The 24,851-nt window shown below is 35.5% G+C and overlaps 1 protein-coding gene across 5 annotated transcripts in view; it reads right to left on the bottom strand.

The window, feature by feature from the left end:
• The window catches only part of LOC127873303 (serine/arginine-rich splicing factor 4-like), a 252,711-nt gene that overhangs the window by 2,690 nt on the left and 225,170 nt on the right, over window positions 1–24,851 (bottom strand). For 2 of the 5 annotated variants that reach the window (XM_052417110.1, XM_052417109.1), the window contains exons 3-7: window positions 9,226–9,296; window positions 7,427–7,543; window positions 5,090–5,122; window positions 4,764–4,833; window positions 1,082–1,155 (exon numbers count right to left, since the gene is read on the bottom strand). In XM_052417110.1, the coding sequence (XP_052273070.1) occupies window positions 1,082–1,155; window positions 4,764–4,833; window positions 5,090–5,122; window positions 7,427–7,543; window positions 9,226–9,296 (365 nt within the window). Of the gene's footprint in view, window positions 1–1,081; window positions 1,156–4,763; window positions 4,834–5,089; window positions 5,123–7,426; window positions 7,544–9,225; window positions 9,297–9,636; window positions 9,800–14,033; window positions 14,171–21,846; window positions 24,030–24,194; window positions 24,315–24,851 lie in introns of those variants that run through there. The other 3 variants (XM_052417108.1, XM_052417111.1, XM_052417112.1) reach the window with 3 other exon arrangements.

The following is a 24,851-nucleotide window of genomic DNA, read 5'->3' as shown; positions in this document are numbered from 1 at the left end:
GGAGTGAAAGGCTGTAGAAATACAGGGCCCTCAATCTGTCAAATCCACGGCCGAAATTCGGCCGCATTCCCCCCCCCCCTGAAAAGTATACTTTTTTCCCCTTTTGGGGGGAAAAATTCCCCCTAAAAAAAAAATTATTTTTTTTATAGATAGATGTGTCTCGTGATTATTTTATCTCAATTCTATTTTAATTAAATCTTGTCAAACATACTAAATAATGAAAAAAGCATTGAATATAGTGCAAACATGTACAAATGTTATAATTAGAGAGTAAGTAAAAAAATCCCCCCAAAAGGGAAACGCCGCGAAAATTCCCCCTGCTATGGGTAGCGACCCGCTTCCCCTAAAATGGATTGAGGGCCCTGAAATAATTTCATGACCAAGTCATTTTGTGTCCTGGCAATCAAACCTGCCATCTTTGCATGTAGTCAAGTGCTCTACCAACTGAACCATAAACAACAACTTTCAACATTTTTCTAATAACAAGTTATGTGTTTGTCAGAAACATAATGCACCCTACTGCTCCACTTTGATTTATTTTATTTTTTATCATTTGGCAGGTACAGATAATTATTTCCCTTTAAAGCTTATTACTACCCTTGGATTTGTATTTTTGACCTTTGACCTTGAAGGATTACCTTGAACTTTTACCACTCAAAATGTGCAGCTCCGTGAGATTCACAGGCATGCCAAATATCAAGTTGTTATCTTCAATACTGGAAAAGTTAAGGCCAATGTTAAAGTTTTCTGACAGATTCACAGACTGACAGACAGATATACTGACAGTTCAACTGCTATATGCCACCCTACCGGGGGAATAAAAAGCAAGTTTCCTCTAAGACACTTCATTCCTCCAACAGAATTCAAACATGCCACTATAGGCTGACATGGATCTGCACCTGATATTTACACCAGTCCAGGCTTTTACCTGTTTTTGCCTATGTTATTATTTTCATGCTGCACTATCTCTGGCTCTGGAAACATTAAAGATGTAAAGACTGATTTGATACTACAATAAAGCATTAAAATTGCCACTGTTCTCAGACCTTGAAATTTCTGGGACAACTATGTCAACACTTACCCTTCATTTTTCCTCTGCTTGTGAGCATCAGCATAGGTGACTTCCCCTGCTTGGCGCATGTAGTCCTTTAAATCCTGGAATACAATGCACATCTGACATTAGTCTCAATTCTAGAAGCATCAAGTCTACATTTTCAAAGCACAAAAATAAACCCTGGAAAACTGCCAGCTTTATCCCTGTCAGACAATAAATGAAAGAAAGGAATGCTAAAAGATGTTATACAGAAACAGAATGATGCATTTTCTAAGAAAGTGAACAAGATGTGTTTGTGAAACACAATGTCCCCCTATATGATGTTTGACCTTGAAGGATGACCTTGACCTTGTGAAGGATGACCTTGACCTTTCACCACTCAAAATTTGCAGCTCTATGAGATACACATGCATGCCACATATCAAGTTGCTATCTTCAATATTGCAAAAGTATTCATAAAATAAGCGATTTGGGCCACATATATTTGACCTCTGACCTTGAAGGATGACCTTGACCTTGACCTTTCACCACTCAAAATGTGCAGCTCCATGAGATGCACATGCATGCCAAATATCAAGTTGCTATCTTCAATATTGCAAGAGTATTCATAAAATGAGTGATTTTGGCCACATATATTTGACCTCTGACCTTGAAGGATGACCTTGACCTTTCACCACTCAAAATGTGCAGCTTCATGAGATACACATGCATGCCAAATATGAAGTTGCTATCTTCAATATAGCAAAAGTTATTGCAAAATGTTAAAGTTGGCGCAAACAGACCAACAGACCAACGGACCAACAGACCAACAGACAGGGCAAAAACAATATGTCCCCCACTAATATAGTGGGGGACATAAAAATGATTGGATGAGAATCTGATTAAAGGATGAATAGAATGAAATAAAATGCAGCTTTGAGTGGAAATTTCAGTTTTGTTTCTTTCCTGCAGGTCTTGTAATTGATATCAATTGTGATGAGAGCGAAAAAAAACATACTGTGTATTGTTATATTAAACAAGGATGTAATGAAACGATATCTGGTTGGCTTAAGAATTTTTTATTCAAATGAAGTACCTTAAAAGTACTGTAAGGCTGTTGTTGTCTTTAATTTAAATAAAAGTACTTTGGCATTTGTGTGTGTCCAGCTATATTAAAGCTAATATCATAACACCATTTCCTATATCAGTAGATGTGGGGCAATAGGGAAAAGCAAGTATAGCAATTAAATATCTGTAAGATAAATTGTGTGCAAAATCATGGAATGTGATGCTTAAATTTCAAGAAATCTTTTTGATCATTGCAGTAGGACTTAAATTTAAGAAATAATCACATATTTTTAGCACCACATTGCATGATTTAACACTCTGAAAATAAAACAATTAAAGGGGCCTTTTCACAGATTTTGGCATTTTTTAACTTATGTATTAAATGCTTTATATTGATAAATGTAAACATTGGATCGTAAAAGCTCCAGTAAAAAATCAAGAATAAAATTAAAAAAAGGAAAAGAACATTGCCCGGAGCAGGTTTCGAACCAGTAACCCCTGGAGTCCTGCCAGAGTCCTGAAGTAAAAACGCTTTAGCCTACTGAGCTATTCCGCCGAGTATACATGCGTCACGTATTTTATACCTTATATAAGCAATCTTCGTAGTTATACAAAATTTAACGACAAAAACAGAACTCTCCAAATTATTCAATCGTTTCGCGTTGCAACGCTTTATAATTTTTAGGTTTTATAATCGTCAAAAGATGCATATAATGGCTATATTAGAGCATGGTTAATGTTCAGTATTACTGTTTCCTCACAAATATCATAACTAACACGAAAATTTGCGAATCTGAAACAACTTTTTTCAATTTTGTCAATTTACCAAAGCGTGAAAAGATCCCTTTAACATGGTTGAATACATTTATAAGTATAAGCATCAGGATCTAAAAACAGACAAAGAATGATTCAAACAAAATTGAAAATGTTTCAATAAAAGAAATCAAGACATTTGATTACCTACACAGACACATGGGGGTAGCGACACCTGTCATCATCTAATAAGAAACAGCTCCATCAGAGCCCCAGTGTGAGTACCAACGTCTCATCAGCGTCTTACAGACCACATCACACAGAGAGACCAATATAAAGAAGTGAAACTCCAGCATCAATCGTCATGACTACCAGAGCTCTCGTCAGTCGCCATAAGAAACCGCGGACTTACATCATAATGTCAATATCTCATCTCATTGCTCTTAACCCATTTCGATCATAAGTTCATCAAATAGCATTAGAGCCTTTACTTTTTAAAAGGCTATCAACATTATTTTTGGAGACAATTTTGGAGGCAATGGAGACAAAATACCTTATTGTACTCTTACAGACACTCTCTAAATCCGCAGAATTCATTTTAATTATTGGGAGCTAAACAAGCTGTCTTTATTATAATTTTTATATGAGGCTATATTTTCAAAATGTCTTCTTCAAAAATGTTTTGCCACTTATAATATTGACAATATAAACTTTAAAAAAGTTTTTTTTAGAGATGTCCTTCTAAATTAAATATCAATCGGTTTCATGTGAAAAATTTAGTTTTATAATATTCTAGTGTTGTTTTTTTCAACGCACGATTTTATGACATAAGTTAACATCATATTGGCTTATGTCCACAAAAATTTACAAATTTCATTATGGTGATGAAAGTGAAATTTTTGGGTTTCTTATTTTGTCTAATTTTATATAGCAGACAAATAGTCATGAAGATTTTTTTTAATTGGACGTGAAATGTATTTCTTGTGGTAAATACAATTAGAATCCTTGGAGTAAATAATGAATTACTGAATTTATCTTGAGCGTCGAAACTGTGACCACATTCGGCAGTGATACACTTGACCACACATCTAAGAATGGATGTGGCCACTGGTCTGGCAGTCAAAGCCTGAGACAGCTCTATCCCCTATTTGGGGCCCCATCACTTCAGACTGACAGCGTTAGCTCATCACTTCAGACTGACAGCTCTAGTACCCTCATCACTTCAGAGTGACTCACGGACATCCAGACTTTACTACAGAGAGCAACAGAATATATGTCAGTAATGCTCGCATCAAAGCGGTCGACGTATATAAAGCTTAACAAATACCTTCCCCCTATGCGTGTTGGTTTCACTTTATGTTGTTCATTAATACTTAAACTAAACCCTTCATAGGTATACCAAAGAGACTAATTTCAAATGTGTTTGTCAGAAACACAATGCCCCCTTCTGCACCACTTTGATTTATAAATATGTTTTATCATTTGGCAGGTACAGATAATTATCTCCATTAGAAGCTTATTACATCCTTTGGATTTGTTTTTTGACCTTTGACCTTGAAGGATGCCCTTGACCGTTCACCACTCAAAATGTGCAGCTTTATTTAGATACACATGCATGCCAAATATCAAGTTGCTATCTGAAGCGACATAAGTTATGAGCATTTTCCAAAACCTACACGCAAAACCTAAACGCAAAGTGTGACGGAAAGACAGCCAGACAGACGGACGGTCCAATCACTATATGCTCTCTTTCGGAGGCATACAAATACAATTTAAGACATTTCATAAAATTTCAAAAAGAACATTTTCTATTTTTGTATTACTCAATTAATACCTGATTCGAAAAATAAACCTTTTCATGGTTCAAATTTGCGTAACAGGCCAATTTCACCATATTAACAGTATCTACCTGCCAACTAGCCCGGGAGGATAGGTTTTCCACAATTATACGATAATCTGTCCGAATAGGTGCCCCATACCTGCAATGATACAAACACAAAACATGCATGCAATTAATTAAAAATAACACTACGAAATGAGACTAGACTTTGAAATACAGTGATTCGTTAGCTGAAAAGGCCGTATCGGTACTACGTGAAATGTCAGGCTGAACCGGTCAAACCATCCAGTGTGCGCATTTGCCAAATCAGCTAAATTCTCTAGCATAAGAGCCCTGAAAATGTACCAATAACAGGAGAACTTGGGGGAATCTTTTGAATTCAATATTTTACATACCGCGTGGCGCCAAGGCCGTCAGATCGTCTATTTCTGAATTACAGGAAGAGGAACATCACAGATTTATGCTTATTGTTATTTTGGTTTCTTAAAACATTATGGTATCACATACTTTCAGGACACGAACAGGCCTTGACACTAACTTTTTTGACAGGGTACCCGGAGGGAACCCTACTTTCAACTTTTGGTGGCCCTCACCCAAACTAGGTAGTCCTCTTGTTTCAACACACAGCAGATCTCTGCGTAAGGGCAAATAAGTACAAGAAGCATACTTGTACACATTTTTATTTCCTATATTCAATTATGTTGCCATTTAAAGCAGACCCATTAAAAGCTCATAACCTTGTCTTGTAAACTTTTGATATCATGTATTTCATCAATATCATCAGCATCGTCATCCTTGTCATAATCATCTTCAGCTTTATCATCTTCAGCATTGCCCTTCGCCGCCAGAACTTAGCGTTTCGGAAGTTCTTATTATAAACTTTTAAGAAATAAAAGGTAATTACGCGCATTCAGGGGTTTCACTGGCTCAACAAAACTTGTTGCAACTTTTTCGCGCCGTGAAAACTGTTGATTATTCCAACCTTATTAATAAGAACAATCATTTAAAGAAACCTTACTACATAAATGTCAATGCCTATATTATCACTTTAAAAAGTATATTATTACATAAAAAACAATAAGTACCTTCATAAGTCATACCTTCATAAGTCTTAATAAGCTTTATTTGTATATAAATACCATTTTTTTCAACTTGATAAACAACACAGATAACCAAAATAATATAACAATGTTAACTTCAATGTATTAAACAGTATGCTGCCTAAATGTTTCAAAATTATTTATTTAAACATAGAATCACACCAATTTACATCATTTAAAAGGGAAAAAGAAATATAAAACATCAGAAAGTAAATCATCTCACTTAATTTGTTAAACAGTTATATATGGTCATTTGGACATGTCATACATCAGCTTCTGTTGTTAAAACGTTTTCTGTTAGTGGTGGATGATTTCCAGGATCAATTAAATTATAATTGTTCACGCCTATTTCCTGACAGAAAGGCCCAGATAATTACCCCCATCTACATGTGTATTCTAGTTGCCTGAAATAACATAAAGCATATTTTTTTTAACAAACTATCAACAACAAACAAACACATGCATGTCACTATCTTTAAATGTCCGAATTTTAACATATCCGAAATATAGTACACCAAGTGAACGATATACTTTTTATTTCAGAAATTGTTGGTATCTTAATCAAATTATATCCTTCCAAGGTCATTATAATAATGGAACTATTCAACAGAAATGCTCACAAATACCTGTAGAAAAAAGTGTATACCGGCATGTGTTTTTGTGGAGAATTAAATGCTTTTGCCAGCCCGATCGCCTATGGTTTTGATTAAAGAAATAGCGGCTCAAATAATTATTATAATTACTGATCGTCGTGACAGTTTGTCCCAGTGTTACTTTTTTGGGGGCTCAATATCATAAAGGAGCCATTAATAATCCGATAATCCGATAATAACCCCCATAAAACTTGACAATAAGCAGTAAAAACACCGTTTGTAACACTTACACGCTTCAGTGATTTCAATATACTCTCTGCACTGTAGGTCGCTTACATCGTCGAAAATCAATATTTACAACTGACAGACGCTGGCCGCTCATGCTCAGTCGCGTGCTTTCGATTCGCAGTACATTTTCGGATAAGATTTTATACGCCGCTCTTTAAAAATTGGAGGCACTTTTAAAAAATCAAATGGTCAATCAAGACAAAGTGGTTCTATAAATTTAGGGTTCCCGGAGGACCACCCAGCTTGAAAGAACTGGTGGTCCTCGCCAAAATCTGGGGGCCTCGGGTCCCCGGACCACCGTTAGTGTCGAGGCCTGCACGAACATTGGATGAAAAAAGATAACAGGATGTAAGTATTAAAAACACCCATGAATAACAAGCTTAAACTTTAATATTTAAGTATATCTATAGTATTTCTTTTATAACTGGTGACTGATGCTTCCATCATAAAACCAATATTTTAAACCTCTAAATAATGCGTTTAATTTTAACATCAATTTTCATTTAATTTTATGACTGATCCTTTAGACAAGCATATTTTAAACTCTTATATATATAAACACTTGTACATGTCCAGAAAAAAAGTTGAAAATATAACATACCACTAAAAACTAACAACATAGAATCCTTCTCTCATTCTATAAAAGACATGTCAGTCAACAAGTGTTGCTTACAAACAGCTTTTCTAGAATATCATACAGAGACGAGCATTTGTGATCAACAGGAGTATTAAAAACTGTTTGGATACTTACCTGTTTAGCCAGGATGGGTCCCTGCGCATGGACCGTCCCCCTCCATATCCCCCTCCATTACCACCCCCGTATCCACCAGCGTCCCTCCTTGTGCCACGGGCATGCTCAATCACCACCCTGCAGTGAACAGCCAGGTAAGCCAATTAATTAGCCTTTTCCTACCTTGGCCACAGAAAATTCTACCAGGCTTTTGTGATGTAAAGAAAAATGTTGATAAACTATAGATATAAATCTGATTTTAAATAGGAGGTTTTTGTGTGACGTCACAAGAGGGGTTTTCCGTTACTAAAAATAGATTGGCCGTCAACTTCTTGATCGCGGCCAATTATATTGTATCAGAGTAAAGGTCGTCAAAGACTTAATACTTACAATTTCACAAAACAAAACTATAAATACCCGTATTCTTTTTTAAAATAAGAATTTAATAAATGATATTTCAAAAATAATAAAATATATAATAATTTGAATATTATAATAAGTGGTGTGGATGCGATAGTGTTATTTTTCATCCGCGATTGAAATTTAGAGTAAGGGGTGCATTGAATCAGTCATAAAACAAAGCCCTAAAATAGCTCAATACATTTCAATCTTGAAATGTATTTTTAATTTTCTTTTACATTGAATGAATTTTCGTTTCGTTAACATTGAATGAAAATATTAATAAATTTAAGCATTCAAATTGAAAAAACACCTGCATATTTTGCAAATTGAACTGTCTTTGCATATACACGTATATTGAAAACTCGTCAGTAGTGATAATGAGCGATTCAAATCTAGCATTTTATGATACCATTAAATAACACATTTAATTTATTTAGCGCAAGTATTTTATATCCCTATAATGAACAATCGCCATTGCTTGTTTTCATGATGATGTTTCGAACACTGCAGTAACGCACGATCTGTACACATTATAGCAGAGTTTACATTTGCAGGTACCAGTTAAATACGTTCATTGTGTAGCAGTAAATGTGTACAATATTTTAAATGTATAGTTATTAAACACTTTATTATTATGTTTAAACTGGCTAATATATATACGTTATAGTTCCTAGCTGTTAATCCATTTCGGACAAATGTCTATTTTTAAATATGTTCAAATATTTTATTAAAGCAACTGTTAAGTTTTTGACTTAATATGTCGATAGATGACATGGAGTTATCATAAATTGTGTTTAATGACCAGACACATGTGGTTTATGCAGAGACCCCATACAGAGTCATACAAGTATGTCCCTGGGTTTATGACACACTGTTTTCTTAGTAATTGTCTGGACAGTATCCGATCATATCGATCGAGATAATTGGTTTGTGATAAACAAAGGGGCAATTAAACACTGGGTTAAAATGCTGAAACAAAGAGTGTCAAAATTGGTGTGAACAATTAAATAAAAAACATTAACATTTATCAAGAGGATTTAGTTAATCTGTAACAAGGTAAGTTTTTACAGACAAATAGGTTCAAATCAGTTTCTACATGTTGATTACATCAAATCAATCAATTTGTTGTTTGTTTTCTTCTTTATTTGTGTTCGTTCATTGGATTCAATTTAATCTGAAATAATTTCAATTTCTGAGTATTTTATGTTCTTCAAAAGGGTCGCGAATACGTTTGTAACCTTATCACGATGCGCTTCATCAATGCAAACAATAGCAGAATGGCCGCGGTTTTGACGGCCAAAATTTGAGCATGCGCAAACGTGACGTCATTATCGGAATCCCCAAAACCTCCTATAGCTTAGAGGTTTATTTGATACTACATTGTGCTTGATAAATGGAAAAGAATCCTTTCGCCATACCTTTCCCCACACAGTTCTTTTCCATTGAGCTCATACACTGCATCATCAGCATCTCTATCATCATCAAACTCCTGTCATTGGAACAAAAGTAAAGATTACGTGGCTTAAAACAGTACTTGATATCTAGAATAGCTAAACATTAGAATATCTAGATATCTAGAATACATGTAGCTAAATATTTTCAGGATGTCGCCAATGAAGCATAAGCTAATTTACACTGTGAAGCGAAGTACTTGGTTTCTTTTATAGCTTAACATTTTCAGGATGTTGCTTTCCACTCCTTCATGGAAATTGGTGCAACAGTTTTACATGATTAACAAACTGTTTAATGTAATAGACAGTCACAGTCTATAGAATTCAAACTTAAGCTTATTTATCTGTTCACACAAAATGATCTTTTAATTTTCTTACCACAAAGCAATAGCCATTCTTGAGCATGATGTCTCTGATTTTCCCATAACCTTTAAAGAACTTCTCCACATCACGTTCCCGTGCATGATTGGATACATGGCCAACATACACTCTGGTTCCCATTCTACAAATACTTTGATATCTGGCAGAGGTAAATTTTGCACTGAAACGGTTATGATATGGAATAAATTATGCTAACATCTAAAGGAACATTGTACAGGGTGATGGACAAGTCGTGCCACTACCAGTTTGTGCCACTGATATTTGTGTAGGGAGGCATTGGACATTTCGTCCCACTGGTAATATATAGGCGGATAGGTGTGAATAATACCATATAGGTGTGAATCTTAAATGGAAACTTTCACACCTTTGATTGTCACCTCTGTGCAATGTAAAAACAGAATTGTTTTCTTTCAAGATTTATTTATTCAGGTTAAATGTTTTATTTGCATACTTTTTAAGTGATTTCAAGATATATAACACATACAAAAAATGTACTTCAGTTTAAGAGTGTACATGTTTCATATAATACATTTACAATATCGTGTGTGATTACATAAATATATTCTAACATTTTCATTAAATTGACAATATTTACAATACAAGGAACATAAAGAAACATCAAAAGATATATTTCATTTTAAGATTTATTTTACTTTTTTATATTATACATTAACCCATAAATATATTTAAAACTGTTTCTATACACAAGTACACAAATACAAAAATAAAACAGCACACTATACACAAAGCAGATATATTAAACATTTCAGAATTCTTCTTCGTCGTGGATCTGGTCATGTGTTGTGTCCTGTCCCAGGCCTTTGATGTGACTGCATATCTTCAGTAGATGCGTCATCGTCAATTCGCCGTCTACAAATCTGTCCCATAAACGTCTACCCCTTTTCAACACAAACATCAGTGGCACTAGTCCATATAAACGGACTGCCAGAGCCTTTGATAATTTTTGCTATGGTGGCTCTGGCATTCCATATGCAACCCTTCATAAACATTGGTGCAGTTCAGCGCAGAGAATCTGTGCGCTTCACTAAACAGACGTCGTTCGAGACAAAGTAAGGGAAATAATGAATAAACTTCATAAACATGTTAAATTTACCTGAATGGCAACCTACGGATGTTATCCTTTGCATGCACCCTATAAAAACACGACGATGTTTCAACACACTTTCCTCGCTGGCACGTTTTATGTTTAAATTTGAAACAGTGTATTCTGTATCGATTAACACATCGTTATCGACTTTGTAGGCTCCAACACATAATCCGACGTGCAAAATATTGGTGTACTGCGACCTAACCAATATTGGGTCAATTTTCCAATATGGCGGATACAGCGTACGAAAGCAAAACTAAGTCAATAACAAGGGCTGTTTGTAAAACATGCTACCCCCATATGGGCTCTCCGTTGTAGTGACAGCCATTGTGTGAATGTTTTTTGTCACTGTGACCTTGACCTTTGACCTAGTGACCTGAAAATCAATAGGGGTCATCTGCCAGTCATGATCAATGTACCTATGTAGTTTCATGATCCTAGCCATAAGCCTTCTCGAGTTATCATCCGGAAACCATTTTACTATTTCGGGTCACCGTGACCTTGACCTTTGACCTAGTGACCTGAAAATCAATAGGGGTCATCTGCGAGTCATGATCAATCTACCTATCAAGTTTCATGATCCTAGGAATAAGGGTTCTTCAGTTATCATCCGGAAACCATTTTACTATTTCGGGTCACCGTGAACTTGACCTTTGACCTAGTGACCTCAAAATTGATAGGGGTCATCTGCGAGTCATGATCAATGTACCTATGAAGTTTCATGATCCTAGGCATAAGCGTTTTTGAGTTATCATCCGGAAACCATTTAACTATTTCGGGTCACTTTGACCTTGACCTTTGTCCTAGTGACCTAAAAATCAATAGGGGTCATCTGCAAGTCATGATCAATGTACCTATGAAGTTTCATGATCATAGCCATAAGCGTTTTTGATTTTTCATCCGGAAACCATTTTACTTTTTCAGGTAACCGTGACCTTGACCTTTGATACAGTGACCTGATAATCAATAGGGGTCAACTGCGAGTCAAGATCAATCTACCTATCAAGTTTCATTATCCTAGGCATAAGCTTTCTTGAGTTATCATCCGGAAACCATTTTACTATTTCGGGTCACCGTGACCTTTGACCTAGTGATCTGAAAATTAATAGGGGTCATCTGCGAGTCATGATTAATGTACCTATGAAGTTTCATGATCCTAGGCATAAGCGTTCTTGAGTTATCATCCGGAAACCATTTTACTATTTCAGGTCACCGTGACCTTGACCTTTGACCTAGTGACCTGAAAATCAATAGGGGTCATCTGCCAGGCATTATCAATCTACCTACGAAGTTTTATGATCCTAGGCATAAGCGTTCTCGAGTTATCATCCGGAAACCATTTTACTATTTCGGGTCACTGTGACCTTGACCTTTGACCTAGTGACCTGAAAATCAATAGGGGTCATCTGCGAGTCATGATCAATCTACCTATAAAGTTTAATAATCCTAGGCCTAAGCGTTCTTGAGTTATTATCCGGAAACCATTTTACTATTTCGGGTCAACGTGACCTTGACCTTTGACCTATTGACCTCAAAATCAATAGGGGTCATCTGCGAGTCATGATCAATGTACCTATGAAGTTTCATGATCCAAGGCCCAAGCGTTCTTGAGTTATCATCCGGAAACCACCTGGTGGACGGACCGACCAACGACAGACCGACATGTGCAAAGCAATATACCCCCTCTTCTTCAAAAGGGGGCATAAAAAGCAATTATTTATTGTTTTAATGGTGCCATTCGTATGAGTTTGTGGTTTAGACAGGTAAACGTTGATAAGATCTTGCAGTTTCAGTGTTCCTTAACCATTGCATTGTTGATTAAATTTTGCACCCATTGGCAAGAGCCGGCGCATTGCAACTATCAGCTAACCATTGGGTTATAAAGTAGTCAATATAAATTGCCGCCTAAGAGTCTTTTGATGATTTTTGCTTTGGCAGACTCTTGGCGTCAATAGTCCACTCTATCTTTTTAATAGCGAGAGTTTTCCTTCTTTGTCTATATTGATGCGCAAGGAATTTGGTGCGCAACATTCAAGCCCCGATATCAGACAGTTAATATCAACGGATTGCAATAATATTTACATACCTGTGTAGATAATTCATTTCTCAATAATGTTCCGTAAGAATTATGTATTGACTCTTTCAATTTTGCACGCCTGACCAATTTAAATCAACACACTACTCATGTTTTCAATTCCAATCGCTGTGCCCGCTGTATACGGCAGGTAGATTTTAATCGATAACGCAGCCTATTAACACCGTAATTCCTTCTTCTGATTGGTTGATATTTAAATATTTCATAACATGGCGAGAGGTCAGTGATTGTATTTCGATTTAAGCAGAAGTTTAACTGAAACAAATTATGCCTTTTAATATCAAATCGACGCTATTTGAGGTAAAACTGGACTAATTAACTAAAACTTTATGAGTTGGTAATGTTATTTTGCAATTTTAAGCATATTGATATAATAGTATTGTATTTATTTTTCGTTATGGTTTTTGCAGACCGGAGTTTCAGCGTTCAGATTTATTCTGAACGCGAATTATTTCAGCTAGGTTATAAAGCTGAGAGTTGAATTATTGCAACTACAGTGGCACGAGCTGGTAGTGGCACGAAACGTCCATAAACCATGTACATATTCTCGATTCAACATCAGAAATATTTAGCAGGTACATTGAAACACCATCATTAACCCGCTACGAATAAGGATTGTATGTTACGACAATGTAAAAAAAACATAATAATCTTAAACGTTAAAGCAAATAACACGTGAACCTCAAAACAAAAGTAAGCGTGTTCGAATCCGAAAACCTTCACCCAGGGCCCTCAATTCATTTTAGGGGAAGCCGGTCACTACCCTCATGAGGGGGAAATTTCGCGGTGTTTCGCTTTTGGGGGGATTTTTTTTTACTTTCTCTCTCATTATTACATTTGTACATGTTTGCACTATATTCATTTCTTTTTTCATAATTTATTATGTTTGACAAGATTGAATTGAAATAGAATTGAGATATAATAATCATGAGACACATCTTATTAAAAAAAAAAAATTTAATTTCAGGGGGAGTTGTTTCCCCAAAAAGGGGAAAAAAGTATACTTTTCAGGTGGGGAACTGCGGCCGAATTTCGGCCGCAGATTTGATAGATTGAGGGCCCTGTCACCAAATCACGTGAAGGTGTATGAAACTTTCTCCATAATATCAATGCATTAAACAGTTGTTGGTAAAATGTACGCATCAATGGTATATAGTATTAATATGTATTCGTTAAATTTGGACCATTTACCTTAAAGTTGTGTCTCTCTTTCAAGATGGCGTCCGATTCACGCAATTAGGTGTATCGGTCCGGTAGCAGTGATTTCGGCCCAAGCATTATCGGCCCAGTTAAAAAATTCAGATATGCAATACAACGAAGCACGTGTGCAAATAAAATCGTGGAGACCGCAATCGATGTATGAATGACAATGTAGTTAGAATGTTTTGTAGATTACTGTATAAAGAATTTTTTAGTTTTAAAGAAATATAGAAAAATATTTTTTCTGCTAAAATGTGAATTACTGTGTTAGTGGGGAAAAACAAAGATGAATATAATATACTGTGCTTATTTCCTTTTTACGATGTGTTACTTTAATTTATATGTTTAACAGTTGTATTTTCTTATTTAATGCTATAGTCTTTAAACATTCCTCGAAAGTAATTGACTATAATGTTTGCACTTATTTGAATAATTAATTTCAATCAGAGGAGCTTGAACAGATTATAATAGTTAGATGTTAATAGGTGTTTTTATTATTTACGTATGACACTTATTATAAAATGTCGTCATTGAGTTGGTAACTTTTGGTATCTAACAATTTTGCTATATAGAATTAAGAACATGAGATTACGAACTGTGTTATCCAATAAATAACGTGTACTTTCAAGCTCAATACATATATTAAAACTTGCCATACATTCAAGACAGACACAACATATAAGCACTTTTATTTACAAATATTATTTAGTGGTGAAAAACTACATGATTATTGAACTTGGTTATGTATAAGTTATGGTTTATCTTGAGAACTTTTTTATAAAACGACTTTTAAACTATGAATTTTAACCTGTTCACTTTCCAAACAACATTATACATTCGTAGTTTTAGGGTCGTTAGAACTAACACTCTTTGAACAATACATAATTTATTGGAAAATGATTGAAACTCTGTATACAAAACGAAATACAACCACCAAGTTAACTATTTAAAACATATACAGTAATAAAACAATATAAAAAAACTACGTACGATGATGGCAGTGTCTTGTGTTTTTAATATTTCGAGATTTTAGACACATTCACAAAGTATTCGTGCATTTGCATCCAAAATCGTGCTAAGCAAATTGTTTGTTTTCATTTATACAAAATTGCGCTGTTATCTGACAAATAATGTAATATTAATTTGGAGCACAATAATGCAGAAGATATCAGTATGAGACGACCAAAACATTTCAAAGACATACTTTAAAGTAGCAATATGTATGCTCTTTCTTATTGTAATGATATTTATGTTTTACTGTGATTTAAAGATCCTTTAAAAGAATGTTTGATCATCTCATTACGCCATATACACTCTTATAAAACCAACAACATATTAAAATATAATGGTGTTATAACAGATGGAAAGAAAGTTTAAAGAACAATCATTTGCTATGGTGTTCATCCGTATTTGATTCATCATCTTATTATGCCATATACACTCTTTTAAAACCAACACAATATTTAAATATAATGGTGTTTAATGCTGTCACGGATGGAAAGAAACGTCAAAGAACATGTGGCAATTATTTGCTTTGGTGTTCATCCGTATAACGTTTTGACACAATTCTTAGGGATGCAAGGTGAATGACGACTGGCGGAACAGTTTAACTGGTCGTGTAGACAATCTTTATACTCAACTATACGAAATTAGTATGGATGGTGAAATGAGCTTAATGATGTAACTGACTACCTTATATGGCGGTTATGATTTACACACACGCACGCACGCACGCACGCACGCACGCACACACACACACACACACACACACACACACACACACACACACACACACACACACACACACACACACACACACACACACACACACACACACACACATATATTCATAGTTAATAGAAGCTGGTTGGTCGATCAATATCGGCTGCGACGGATGCAAACGACCGGTGTGCCATTTTCCAGACAAACTGAATGTCTAAGTTTTCATTTTATTCAACGAGTTTCGTTTCGTTTCTTAAAAAATTGTAAATAAAATGTGGTTTAAATGTGTCAATATGGTTCACGAAACTTGGACAGTCGGTACCCAGATAGATAAGTTGAGCGCATTGCATTTATAGAATTTGCCAATCGTAAACATGGTTTTGACAAGCGATAGTCAAAGAATAAATGGATTAAAATTATTTTACTTATAATGAAAATGATATAACTTATTATCTGTGTAGCACTACTTTTCGTAATATAGGTTAATAAATGTCGAATACGCAATAATAAATATGAATTATATCACGTTTATATTTAAAATATCATAAATTTTCGGTACGCTGTTTGCGTAGCTTAACGAAATCTCCGTTTTAAATCGCTATTTTGTAAGAAATAAAGAATTTAGTTAATATTTTCATAAAACGCATCGATAAATGCCATCGTTTACGTGTTATTTAAAACTGGTATCACCAGTACATGTGGTAATTTGGTGGACGTCGGTAACCACTCAAGCGTCTAATGCTCAAAGATTAATTTTGTAGTCTGACCAAAATCCACATCATAAAATGTGAATGTATTGCAAAAAGTGACCAAACTGATTTGTTTGTTTGTACTTACAATTATAATGCTTGATAAATGTGCTAATAGCGATGTTTTTTATTATAAATATTACTTTTATATGTAATAACATGAGGGATTTCGTTACCCGCTAGGCGTCAGATAGCTTGAATTACTGAACAGAAATCACAGTTATAAAACACTATTTCGTATCAAAAACACGTTGAAACATTTTTGTGTTAATGTTTTCGGACATAACATCGGTAAATACTATTATAAAAGTGTTATTTATTACTAATAACCAAAATTACACGTAGTATCGCGGAGGTTGCGGTACACGCACAAGCGTTAATTGGAGTTCATAACTTACCAAAATGCCCGTTATGTAGCTAGCCATAATTAAAATCTATTAGTATTTGCATTTGAATAATAAATAAATTACAAAAAAGTTGTGACAAAACCCGGTTACCAGTGTAGGGGATGAATAACTCAATCAAAATCATGGGTAATATCGCGTAATATAGACGCCACTTGACGTTAGCTTGTCATGGATTTCTAACCACAAGGCCATGTTATTAATTGGGCGGAGCGATCGTCTTCCAGTCGAGTTGTCAGTTAAGTCGGTAATTCCACGCAGTTAGTTTATGAGTTTTCAATAATATTTCATATTTAAAAGTTTTTAGCTAAATTTCCGATCAGTAGAGCATAATTCCTGTCCAATAACTGCAATAGCTGGCTTACAACTGCAATAGCCGGCGGCGATTTCTGAAACAGAATCAAACGCTTCAAAATGCGTATGATCACACTTAACATTTTGCTTTATCGGTCGCAGCGACAATGACGCTAGGCCCGCCCTAACGACTTAGTATTTCGTAGGGATGAGATAATAAACGCGTGGAAGTAACTCAAAATACGTGTTGTTTAACGCATGTTTAAAATGACTGATAAAGTAGGGGCTTACATAATTTTGGATGACATTAAGGGGACATATTTGCGGTTTTAAATGCTTTTCAAACCTTTTGTATTCTTATTGGTATGGTATGTCATTGCTGCGAGTTAGTTATCTCGTTCAATAAGTTATTCGGTCGTCTCAACGAGTTCGCTTTGTTGTTTCGACGACTATAGGAACGCCTTTTAATCAAATACCTGGCCCATCATCCAATCCATTCTTGTGTTTTCTCCATTTGTCCTATACCCTTTGAAGGATTTTCATGAAACTTGCCTCAAACGTTAAGGCCATTGAGACATTGCAGAAGGTTCGTGTCCGTCATATCTGTTCACGGTAATACTTGAAGGTAAATTTGTATACTACATTCTAATGTCTAATCCATTCCTATGCCATATTAAGTACATCCATGGAAGTTCAAATGTCAAATATTAAGGTCATAGACAATATTCAGAGTCAGTCTGCTACACCAATTAAAGGAACTTCATGATTTTTAATATTATTTGGATTTCCACAATTTACTGAGTCAATTATGCTGACTATATCAATTTTAATTATAATAGGAGATGTGTTTGTCACAAACACAATGCCCCCTACTGTGCCGCTTTGATTTTTTTTTTTTAACCTTTGACCTTGGAAGGATGACCTTGACCTTTCACCACTCAAAATGTGCAGCTCCAGGAGATACACATGCATGCCAAATATCAAGTTGCTATCTGAAGGGACATAGAAGTTTTGAGCATATTTCGGAACCTAAACGCAAAGTATGACGGACGGACGGTGGTCCGTCCGTCACTATATGCCTTCCTTCGGGGGCATAAAAAATCACAGGGGAGCAGTCTATTTGGCTGCCTCGTCGAGGATAAATATAAACAAGTATGAAATGTTGAGCATAAAAACAATGTATCACTTGCCAGATATGACATAATTCAATCAATACCGTAAATAAAGTAACTTAATTATTTTCTGTCATTGAGTTGAACACACCCAATCGACGTTGTTAGTTATTTAAACAAGAGGCCCCAAAGGGCCCTGGGTCGCTCACCTGAGAGACTTAGATGGAAAGAAACAAAGATTAAAACTCTTCAGCAAATATTTCAAATTATTAGTATGACAAGACTGACTTTAAAAATAAGGTGTTCCAAAGTATTCACAATAGGCCTATATAGAAAATTACCCCACCCACCCTGGCGGCCATGTTTTTAATACCCAGATTTTTTTAAATATATACATAAGGAAAATGCTTCTTACAAACATATAGAGAAAACTGCCCCATCCCCTGGCGGCAATATTTATGACCCCCCCCTGGCGGTCATGTCAGTAGATGGATAAAAACCATTTTTTAACTATACCGTTGTATCCAGGAAACAAGGGTTGTTAACGTTGTTTTGTGAAAAAAAGGTTTGCTGTTTCGGCAGATATATACATATATGCGTTATCAGTAGTTTTGTGTGTGTTTGTTTAAATTTTTTAAATGGACATTTGTTACCCGTTGCGACAAAGCTATTATTTTGGATAAAAGTAAAATGAGGACAGTAATTTAATAATAAGCATCAGCAAAAGAAAATGGAAGTACATTTTTCAACAAATTGTTGTCCAAATTTGAGATCATGAGATATGCATCTCAGCATCTTATAGGGGATGACTGTTTACAATCTGTTAAGCAAGGACAGTTTAAGATACTGAAAACAACCATATTTGTTAAAGAGATTGTATTTAAAAAAATAGTTTTTGCATAATTAAATAAAATATGTTGAATTGTTATCATATATCAAAGTCAGTTATAAAAAAGTAAATGAGTATGATAATATGTACAGCTACTAGAAATTCAATATTGATCTTCTTTTATAGTACAAAACATCACTTGATCTTTCTTATAGTTATGAATGTGTGCAAATGTAAAAGTAAACCCACAATTTAAGACATTTGAAAATGTATCATATCAAAACAACTATCAACCTATTTGTAATTTAAATGCACAAAAAATCTGCAGTATAAATACATTATTTTTGCAAAAACAAATGCAAATAAACTTTTCTTCAAACAGTTGTTTGTGCTTCTTAAAAGATGTGATAAGTTGTTGTTTTTTTTTTTAAACCAAATTGTTCACATTTTTGAGAAAGTGTTTTTAAACAACTAGGAACAATTTTAGGACTCGCCTTGCATTGATATTTCCAGTTGAAACAACAATAAAACCTGCTAAAATCACAAATCTTTCATAATCACACACAAACTACTGACTAACTGAAAATTGTAGGGGTAAAACATTTCAAGTTGTAATGTCTTATCTATCATATGAATGGTTTCCATCTGACATCAACACAAAGGTCTTTGATGAAAGTGCCCAGTTAATTGGGGTCAATTTCCAAGAGTGTTACGCAATGACCACCTGGCAAAAATGCAGGCACAGGTATAAATGAGTTTTATAGAGAGTAGTCTAGGATAAGTGAATGAAAAGTCAAATACGATTCATATGTAACACTTCTTGTTGTTTTATTGGTTTTACCACCGTGTTAAATTTCTGCAAAGATATAGATAACAATCATACGTAATGGCAATAATAAATTTGAGTAATGCAATAATTATAATTAGATATTTGGGTTGTGGTTAATGTTTCTGAATCCATTACCAGTATCATCATAATCATCATAATTATCATCATCATCATCATCATCATCATCATCATCATCATCATTGTGCACCAACATCTGCATTACAACTAGAGTGTTAACATCGTTTTAATATAGTCATATTATGAAAACTGCCGCTACCCTGGTGGCCATGTTTTTCAACAAACCGTTACTATTTTCGAACTCAGCCAAGCTACCAATACAACAAATCTTCGGACCAAGTTCCATGAAGATTGGGCTATAAATGTTACTTCTAGAGTGTTAACAAGGTTTCACTATCGCCATATAAGCAAAGCTGCCCCGCCCCCTGACGGCCATATTTTTCAACAGACCGAAACCATTTTGAAACTCAGCCTAGCTATCATAAAAACAAATGTTCAGACCAAGTTTCTGAGAGATGAAAATTGGACTATAAATGTGACTTCTAGAGTGTTAACAAGGTTTAACTATAGCCATGAAAGCAAAACTGCCCTACCCCCTGGCGGCCATGTTTTTTTACCGATCCAAACCATTTTCAAACTCAACCGTCGTATCCAGAAAACAAATGTTCTGACTAAATTTCATGAAGATTGGACCAAAAATGTGACTTTCAGAGCGTTCACATGTTTTCACTAAATACATATAGAGAAAACTGCCCCGCCCCCAGGCAGCCATGTTTTTTCACCGATTTGGACCATTTTCGAACTCGTCCGAGATATCAATGAAACCAATATTTTGACCAAGTTTCATGATGATTGGGCAAAAATTGTGACTTCTAGCGTTCACAAGGTTCTTCTATAGCCATATAAGGAATACTGCCCCGCCCCCTGGCGGCCATGTTTTTCAATGGACCGAAACCATTTTTGAACTCAATCAACATATCATGAAGACAAACATTTTGACAAAGTAACATGAAGATTAGGCATCAAATGTGACTTCTACAGTGTTCACAAGGCTTTTCTTTTATTTTACCTAGGGACCTAGTTTTGACCCAGCATGACCCAGTTTCAAACTCGGTTGAGGTATCATTGGGACAAATGTTCTGACCAAGTTTCATGGAGATTGGACAATGAATGGGGCCTCTAGAGTTTTCACAAGGCAAATGTTGACGACGGACGCACAACACACGACGGACATATGGCAATCACAATAGCTCAACATGAGCATGTTGTGCTCAGGTGAGCTAAAAAACAGATGCATAATGGTTAACACATTTTCTTAGATCCATTCAGTATTTGGCTAATTGGTATAAGCACATGCATATACCAGGATAAATGAATTAACAACTCACAATACAAACTATAATTCAAGAACCTTTGATCCACTTAAAAACTATAAAGGAGTAGACTTACATTACAGAAACCTAGCTGGAATTAATTTACGTAAGTTTCATCACTTAACTTTAAATGACTACTACTCGACAACACTTTAAAAACCTTAATCTAAAATTAGAGGAGTTAAGTCTTAAGATTTACACAACATACATGTCTGGCAGTTAATACCTTCAAACTATTACCACATGTGATTTTCAAGACAATCAGCTTGACATACAAACCTTACCATTCAAAACAAACAAAATCAAATGCCAGCTACTTAACGGCTTATCTGGGACGACACTTTCACACATGCATTATACCCCTTTTTCTCAGAGCACAACTCATTTGTTATACACACCGCAGTTGTTACTGAAGCTGCTTTACCTTGATTTTGTCTGAAGATGTAATCCATAGCGTTAAAGCAAAACACCAAATACAAGTCTTTTGTTTTATTTACAATAATTTCAACAATATGACATCTAAAGTCCAATTGCCACAACAAAAGAATTCGGTACATTATAATGGAAACAAGAGCTGTCTCCATCGGAAGACATATGCCCCTGAAAAACGCTTTTTCAAAACCTAAATGCATATTTTGAAACCTGAACGCGGACCCTAAGTTCAAGGTCAAGGTCTTAGGGGTCAAAATTTGTAAGCGTATGAAAAGGTCTTGTCCACATGCATACCAAATATGAAGGTTACATCTCATGGGACATAGAAGTTATGAGCATTTTTCGAAACCTAAACGCAGATTTCGAAAACTAAACGCGGACCCTAAGTTCAGGGTCAAGGGGGTCAACATTTTTGTGCATATGAAAAGGCCTTGCCCATAATAACATGCATACCAAATATGAAGGCTACATCTGAAGCAACATAGAAGTTATGAGCATTTTTCGAAACCTAAACGCAAGTGTGACGGAAAGACAGACGAACTGACAAACAGACTGACAGTGCCATCACTATATGCCCTCCTTCGAGGGCATAAAAAATATACTTGCACTAGGTTCAAACTGATCTCATGTAAACAGTTTGTAATTTATAGTAATTACCACACTAAAAAAAGAAGCTTTAACTTAAAATCAAGTATAACAAGAGCACCCCATAACGGATGCCACGCTCGGCTGCGGGTGCAGTTTTGAATAAAAAAAAGCTTGTCATAATTATTTTTTTTAGGTGACAGTGACATTGAACTTTGACCTAGTGACCCAAAAAAGGGTGTGGCATGTAGAACTCGTCAAGGTGCAGCTACATATAAAGTTTCAAAGTTGTAGGTTGAAGCACTTTGATTTTAGAGCCAATGTTCAAAACCTTAACAAAATGTACAAAACGTTTTAGCACAATGCGGACGACGGATGGCGAGCTCGCTATGACAATACCTCGGATTTTCTCCGACAGCCAAGCTAAAAATCACAGATGTTAAACTGACATGATCATGACAAACTCTGTTGATTAGTTACATATTTTTACATATGCAAATCTTAACGCAAATCTTTACAAAACGTCAATAACTGATAAGAGATTCTAGCACACCTGACGCATCCATTCTACAATAGCATAACAGAAAGTTCAAATGTCAGTGAATGCGGGATTGCCATTATGTGAAGTGCTACAAAGTGGATTCCCTTCTTACTTGTTTTATCTGACTCGTTAGTTGGAAAAACTATCAAAATATCATTTGACACTTATCAGCTTGTTTAATTAAATTATTAGTATATTGTGGCATGGATTTCATTATAATTACCAATTATGGAGATGTTCTCAAATGTCAACCAATTTTCAGGACTAGCCTGAGGCTACGTTTTTCACTACAGCTGATCGTTTGAACACACAAAACTATCAACTAAACTGAAAGGGACTTGCTCCAGAGAAAGTAACCAAAAGTCTATACCAAGGAATACATTGCAAGTTCTTTTTTTAAATAATTAGCTGCAGGATGGTTGACACATTTTCTTTAAAAATGTCCAGTACTGGTATTTATAATGCGCACATGATATACCAGGTTAACTGTTTTTACAACTCACAATCCAAACTAAAATTCCAATAACTATAAAGGAGAAGACATTTACGGAAGCCTAGCTGAACTTGCGTAAATATTTAAACTCTAAACTTAAAATGACTTCAACTCACCTACAGTCAATACCATTCACTTTCACACTCAGTCAAGCACACTTAAAAAACTTCATGAAACAAAGGAATGAAAACAACAATTTACATATGATTGCGAGTCATGCAGCTCTTGAAACTACCAATCAAAATTCTCATGAAGAAACCTTTATGTCAAATGATGCTCAAGTCTGAACAACAAAAAAGCATATCTGATAAAAAATATGACTCCAATTACTTTTAATTTCAATCTTTGTCAACAGGAACCTGTTCATCTCCTCCATTCCTCACTGGAGATTTAGACTTGGACTTTGATTTAGACCTTGACTTCGACCTTGAGTGGGACTTATCCCTGGAACGGGACCTCGACTTTGACCTCCGTTTCTCGCCACTGCGTGACCTTGACCTTGATTTGGACCTGTTTCTGGAGCTGCGGCGAGACCTGCTCCTGCTGCGGCTTCTTGAACGACTGCGTGAGCGGCTGCGACTTCGTGATCCTCTGGATTTGCTTCGACTGAAACAACAGGACAGTGAGCCATTGTACATTCTGTGTAGTCAACTATACAGGGGTAATATGCCAAGCAGCAACTCCTGATGTAAAAACTTCATATAATTTGCCGATGATGTCATATTCATAATCTTCCAAAACTTGACCAAACTAAATTAATACACCACCCACCTTCTACGCCTCTGACTCGGTCGGTCCTCAATCATGCGGATCTTGCGTCCATTGATGTCCGTACCATCCAGCTTCTCTATAGCCCTCTTCATGTCACTCTTCTTAGCAAAATCAACCACTCTAAAATGGAAGCAAGCAAATAATGATTTTTCACTATTTTTTAAAAGCAATTCAATCATATCAAGACAGTCAGTAAATCCTATTCTTCTAAACCCATCCACTCTTTTTCTGGGTAGGCTTGATTGCAAGTACAAACTACTCATATTTATTCCAGTGACTGACAACTGCCCTACTTAAATAAAAAGTAGGGAGAGAAAGACTGTAGAAATTATTTCATGACCAAGTCATTTTGTGTCCTGGCAATCAAACCTGCCATATTTGCATGTAGTCAAGTGCTCTACCAACTGAACCATAAACAACAACTTTCAACATTTTACTAATAACAAGTGATGTGTTTGTCAGAAACACAATGCCCCCTACTGCGACGCTTTGATTTATTATATTTTTTTATCATTTGGCAGGTACAGATAATTATCTCCCTTTAAAGCTTATTACTTCCCTTGGAGTTGTATTTTCGACCTTGACCTTGAAGGATGACCTTGACCTTTTACCACTCAAAATGTGCAGCTCCGTGAGATACACAGGCATGCCAAATAT

Source organism: Dreissena polymorpha, chromosome 3 (assembly GCF_020536995.1).
Source record: "Dreissena polymorpha isolate Duluth1 chromosome 3, UMN_Dpol_1.0, whole genome shotgun sequence".
NCBI lineage: Eukaryota > Metazoa > Mollusca > Bivalvia > Myida > Dreissenidae > Dreissena > Dreissena polymorpha.
This window is presented reverse-complemented; position numbering and strand designations above follow the sequence as displayed.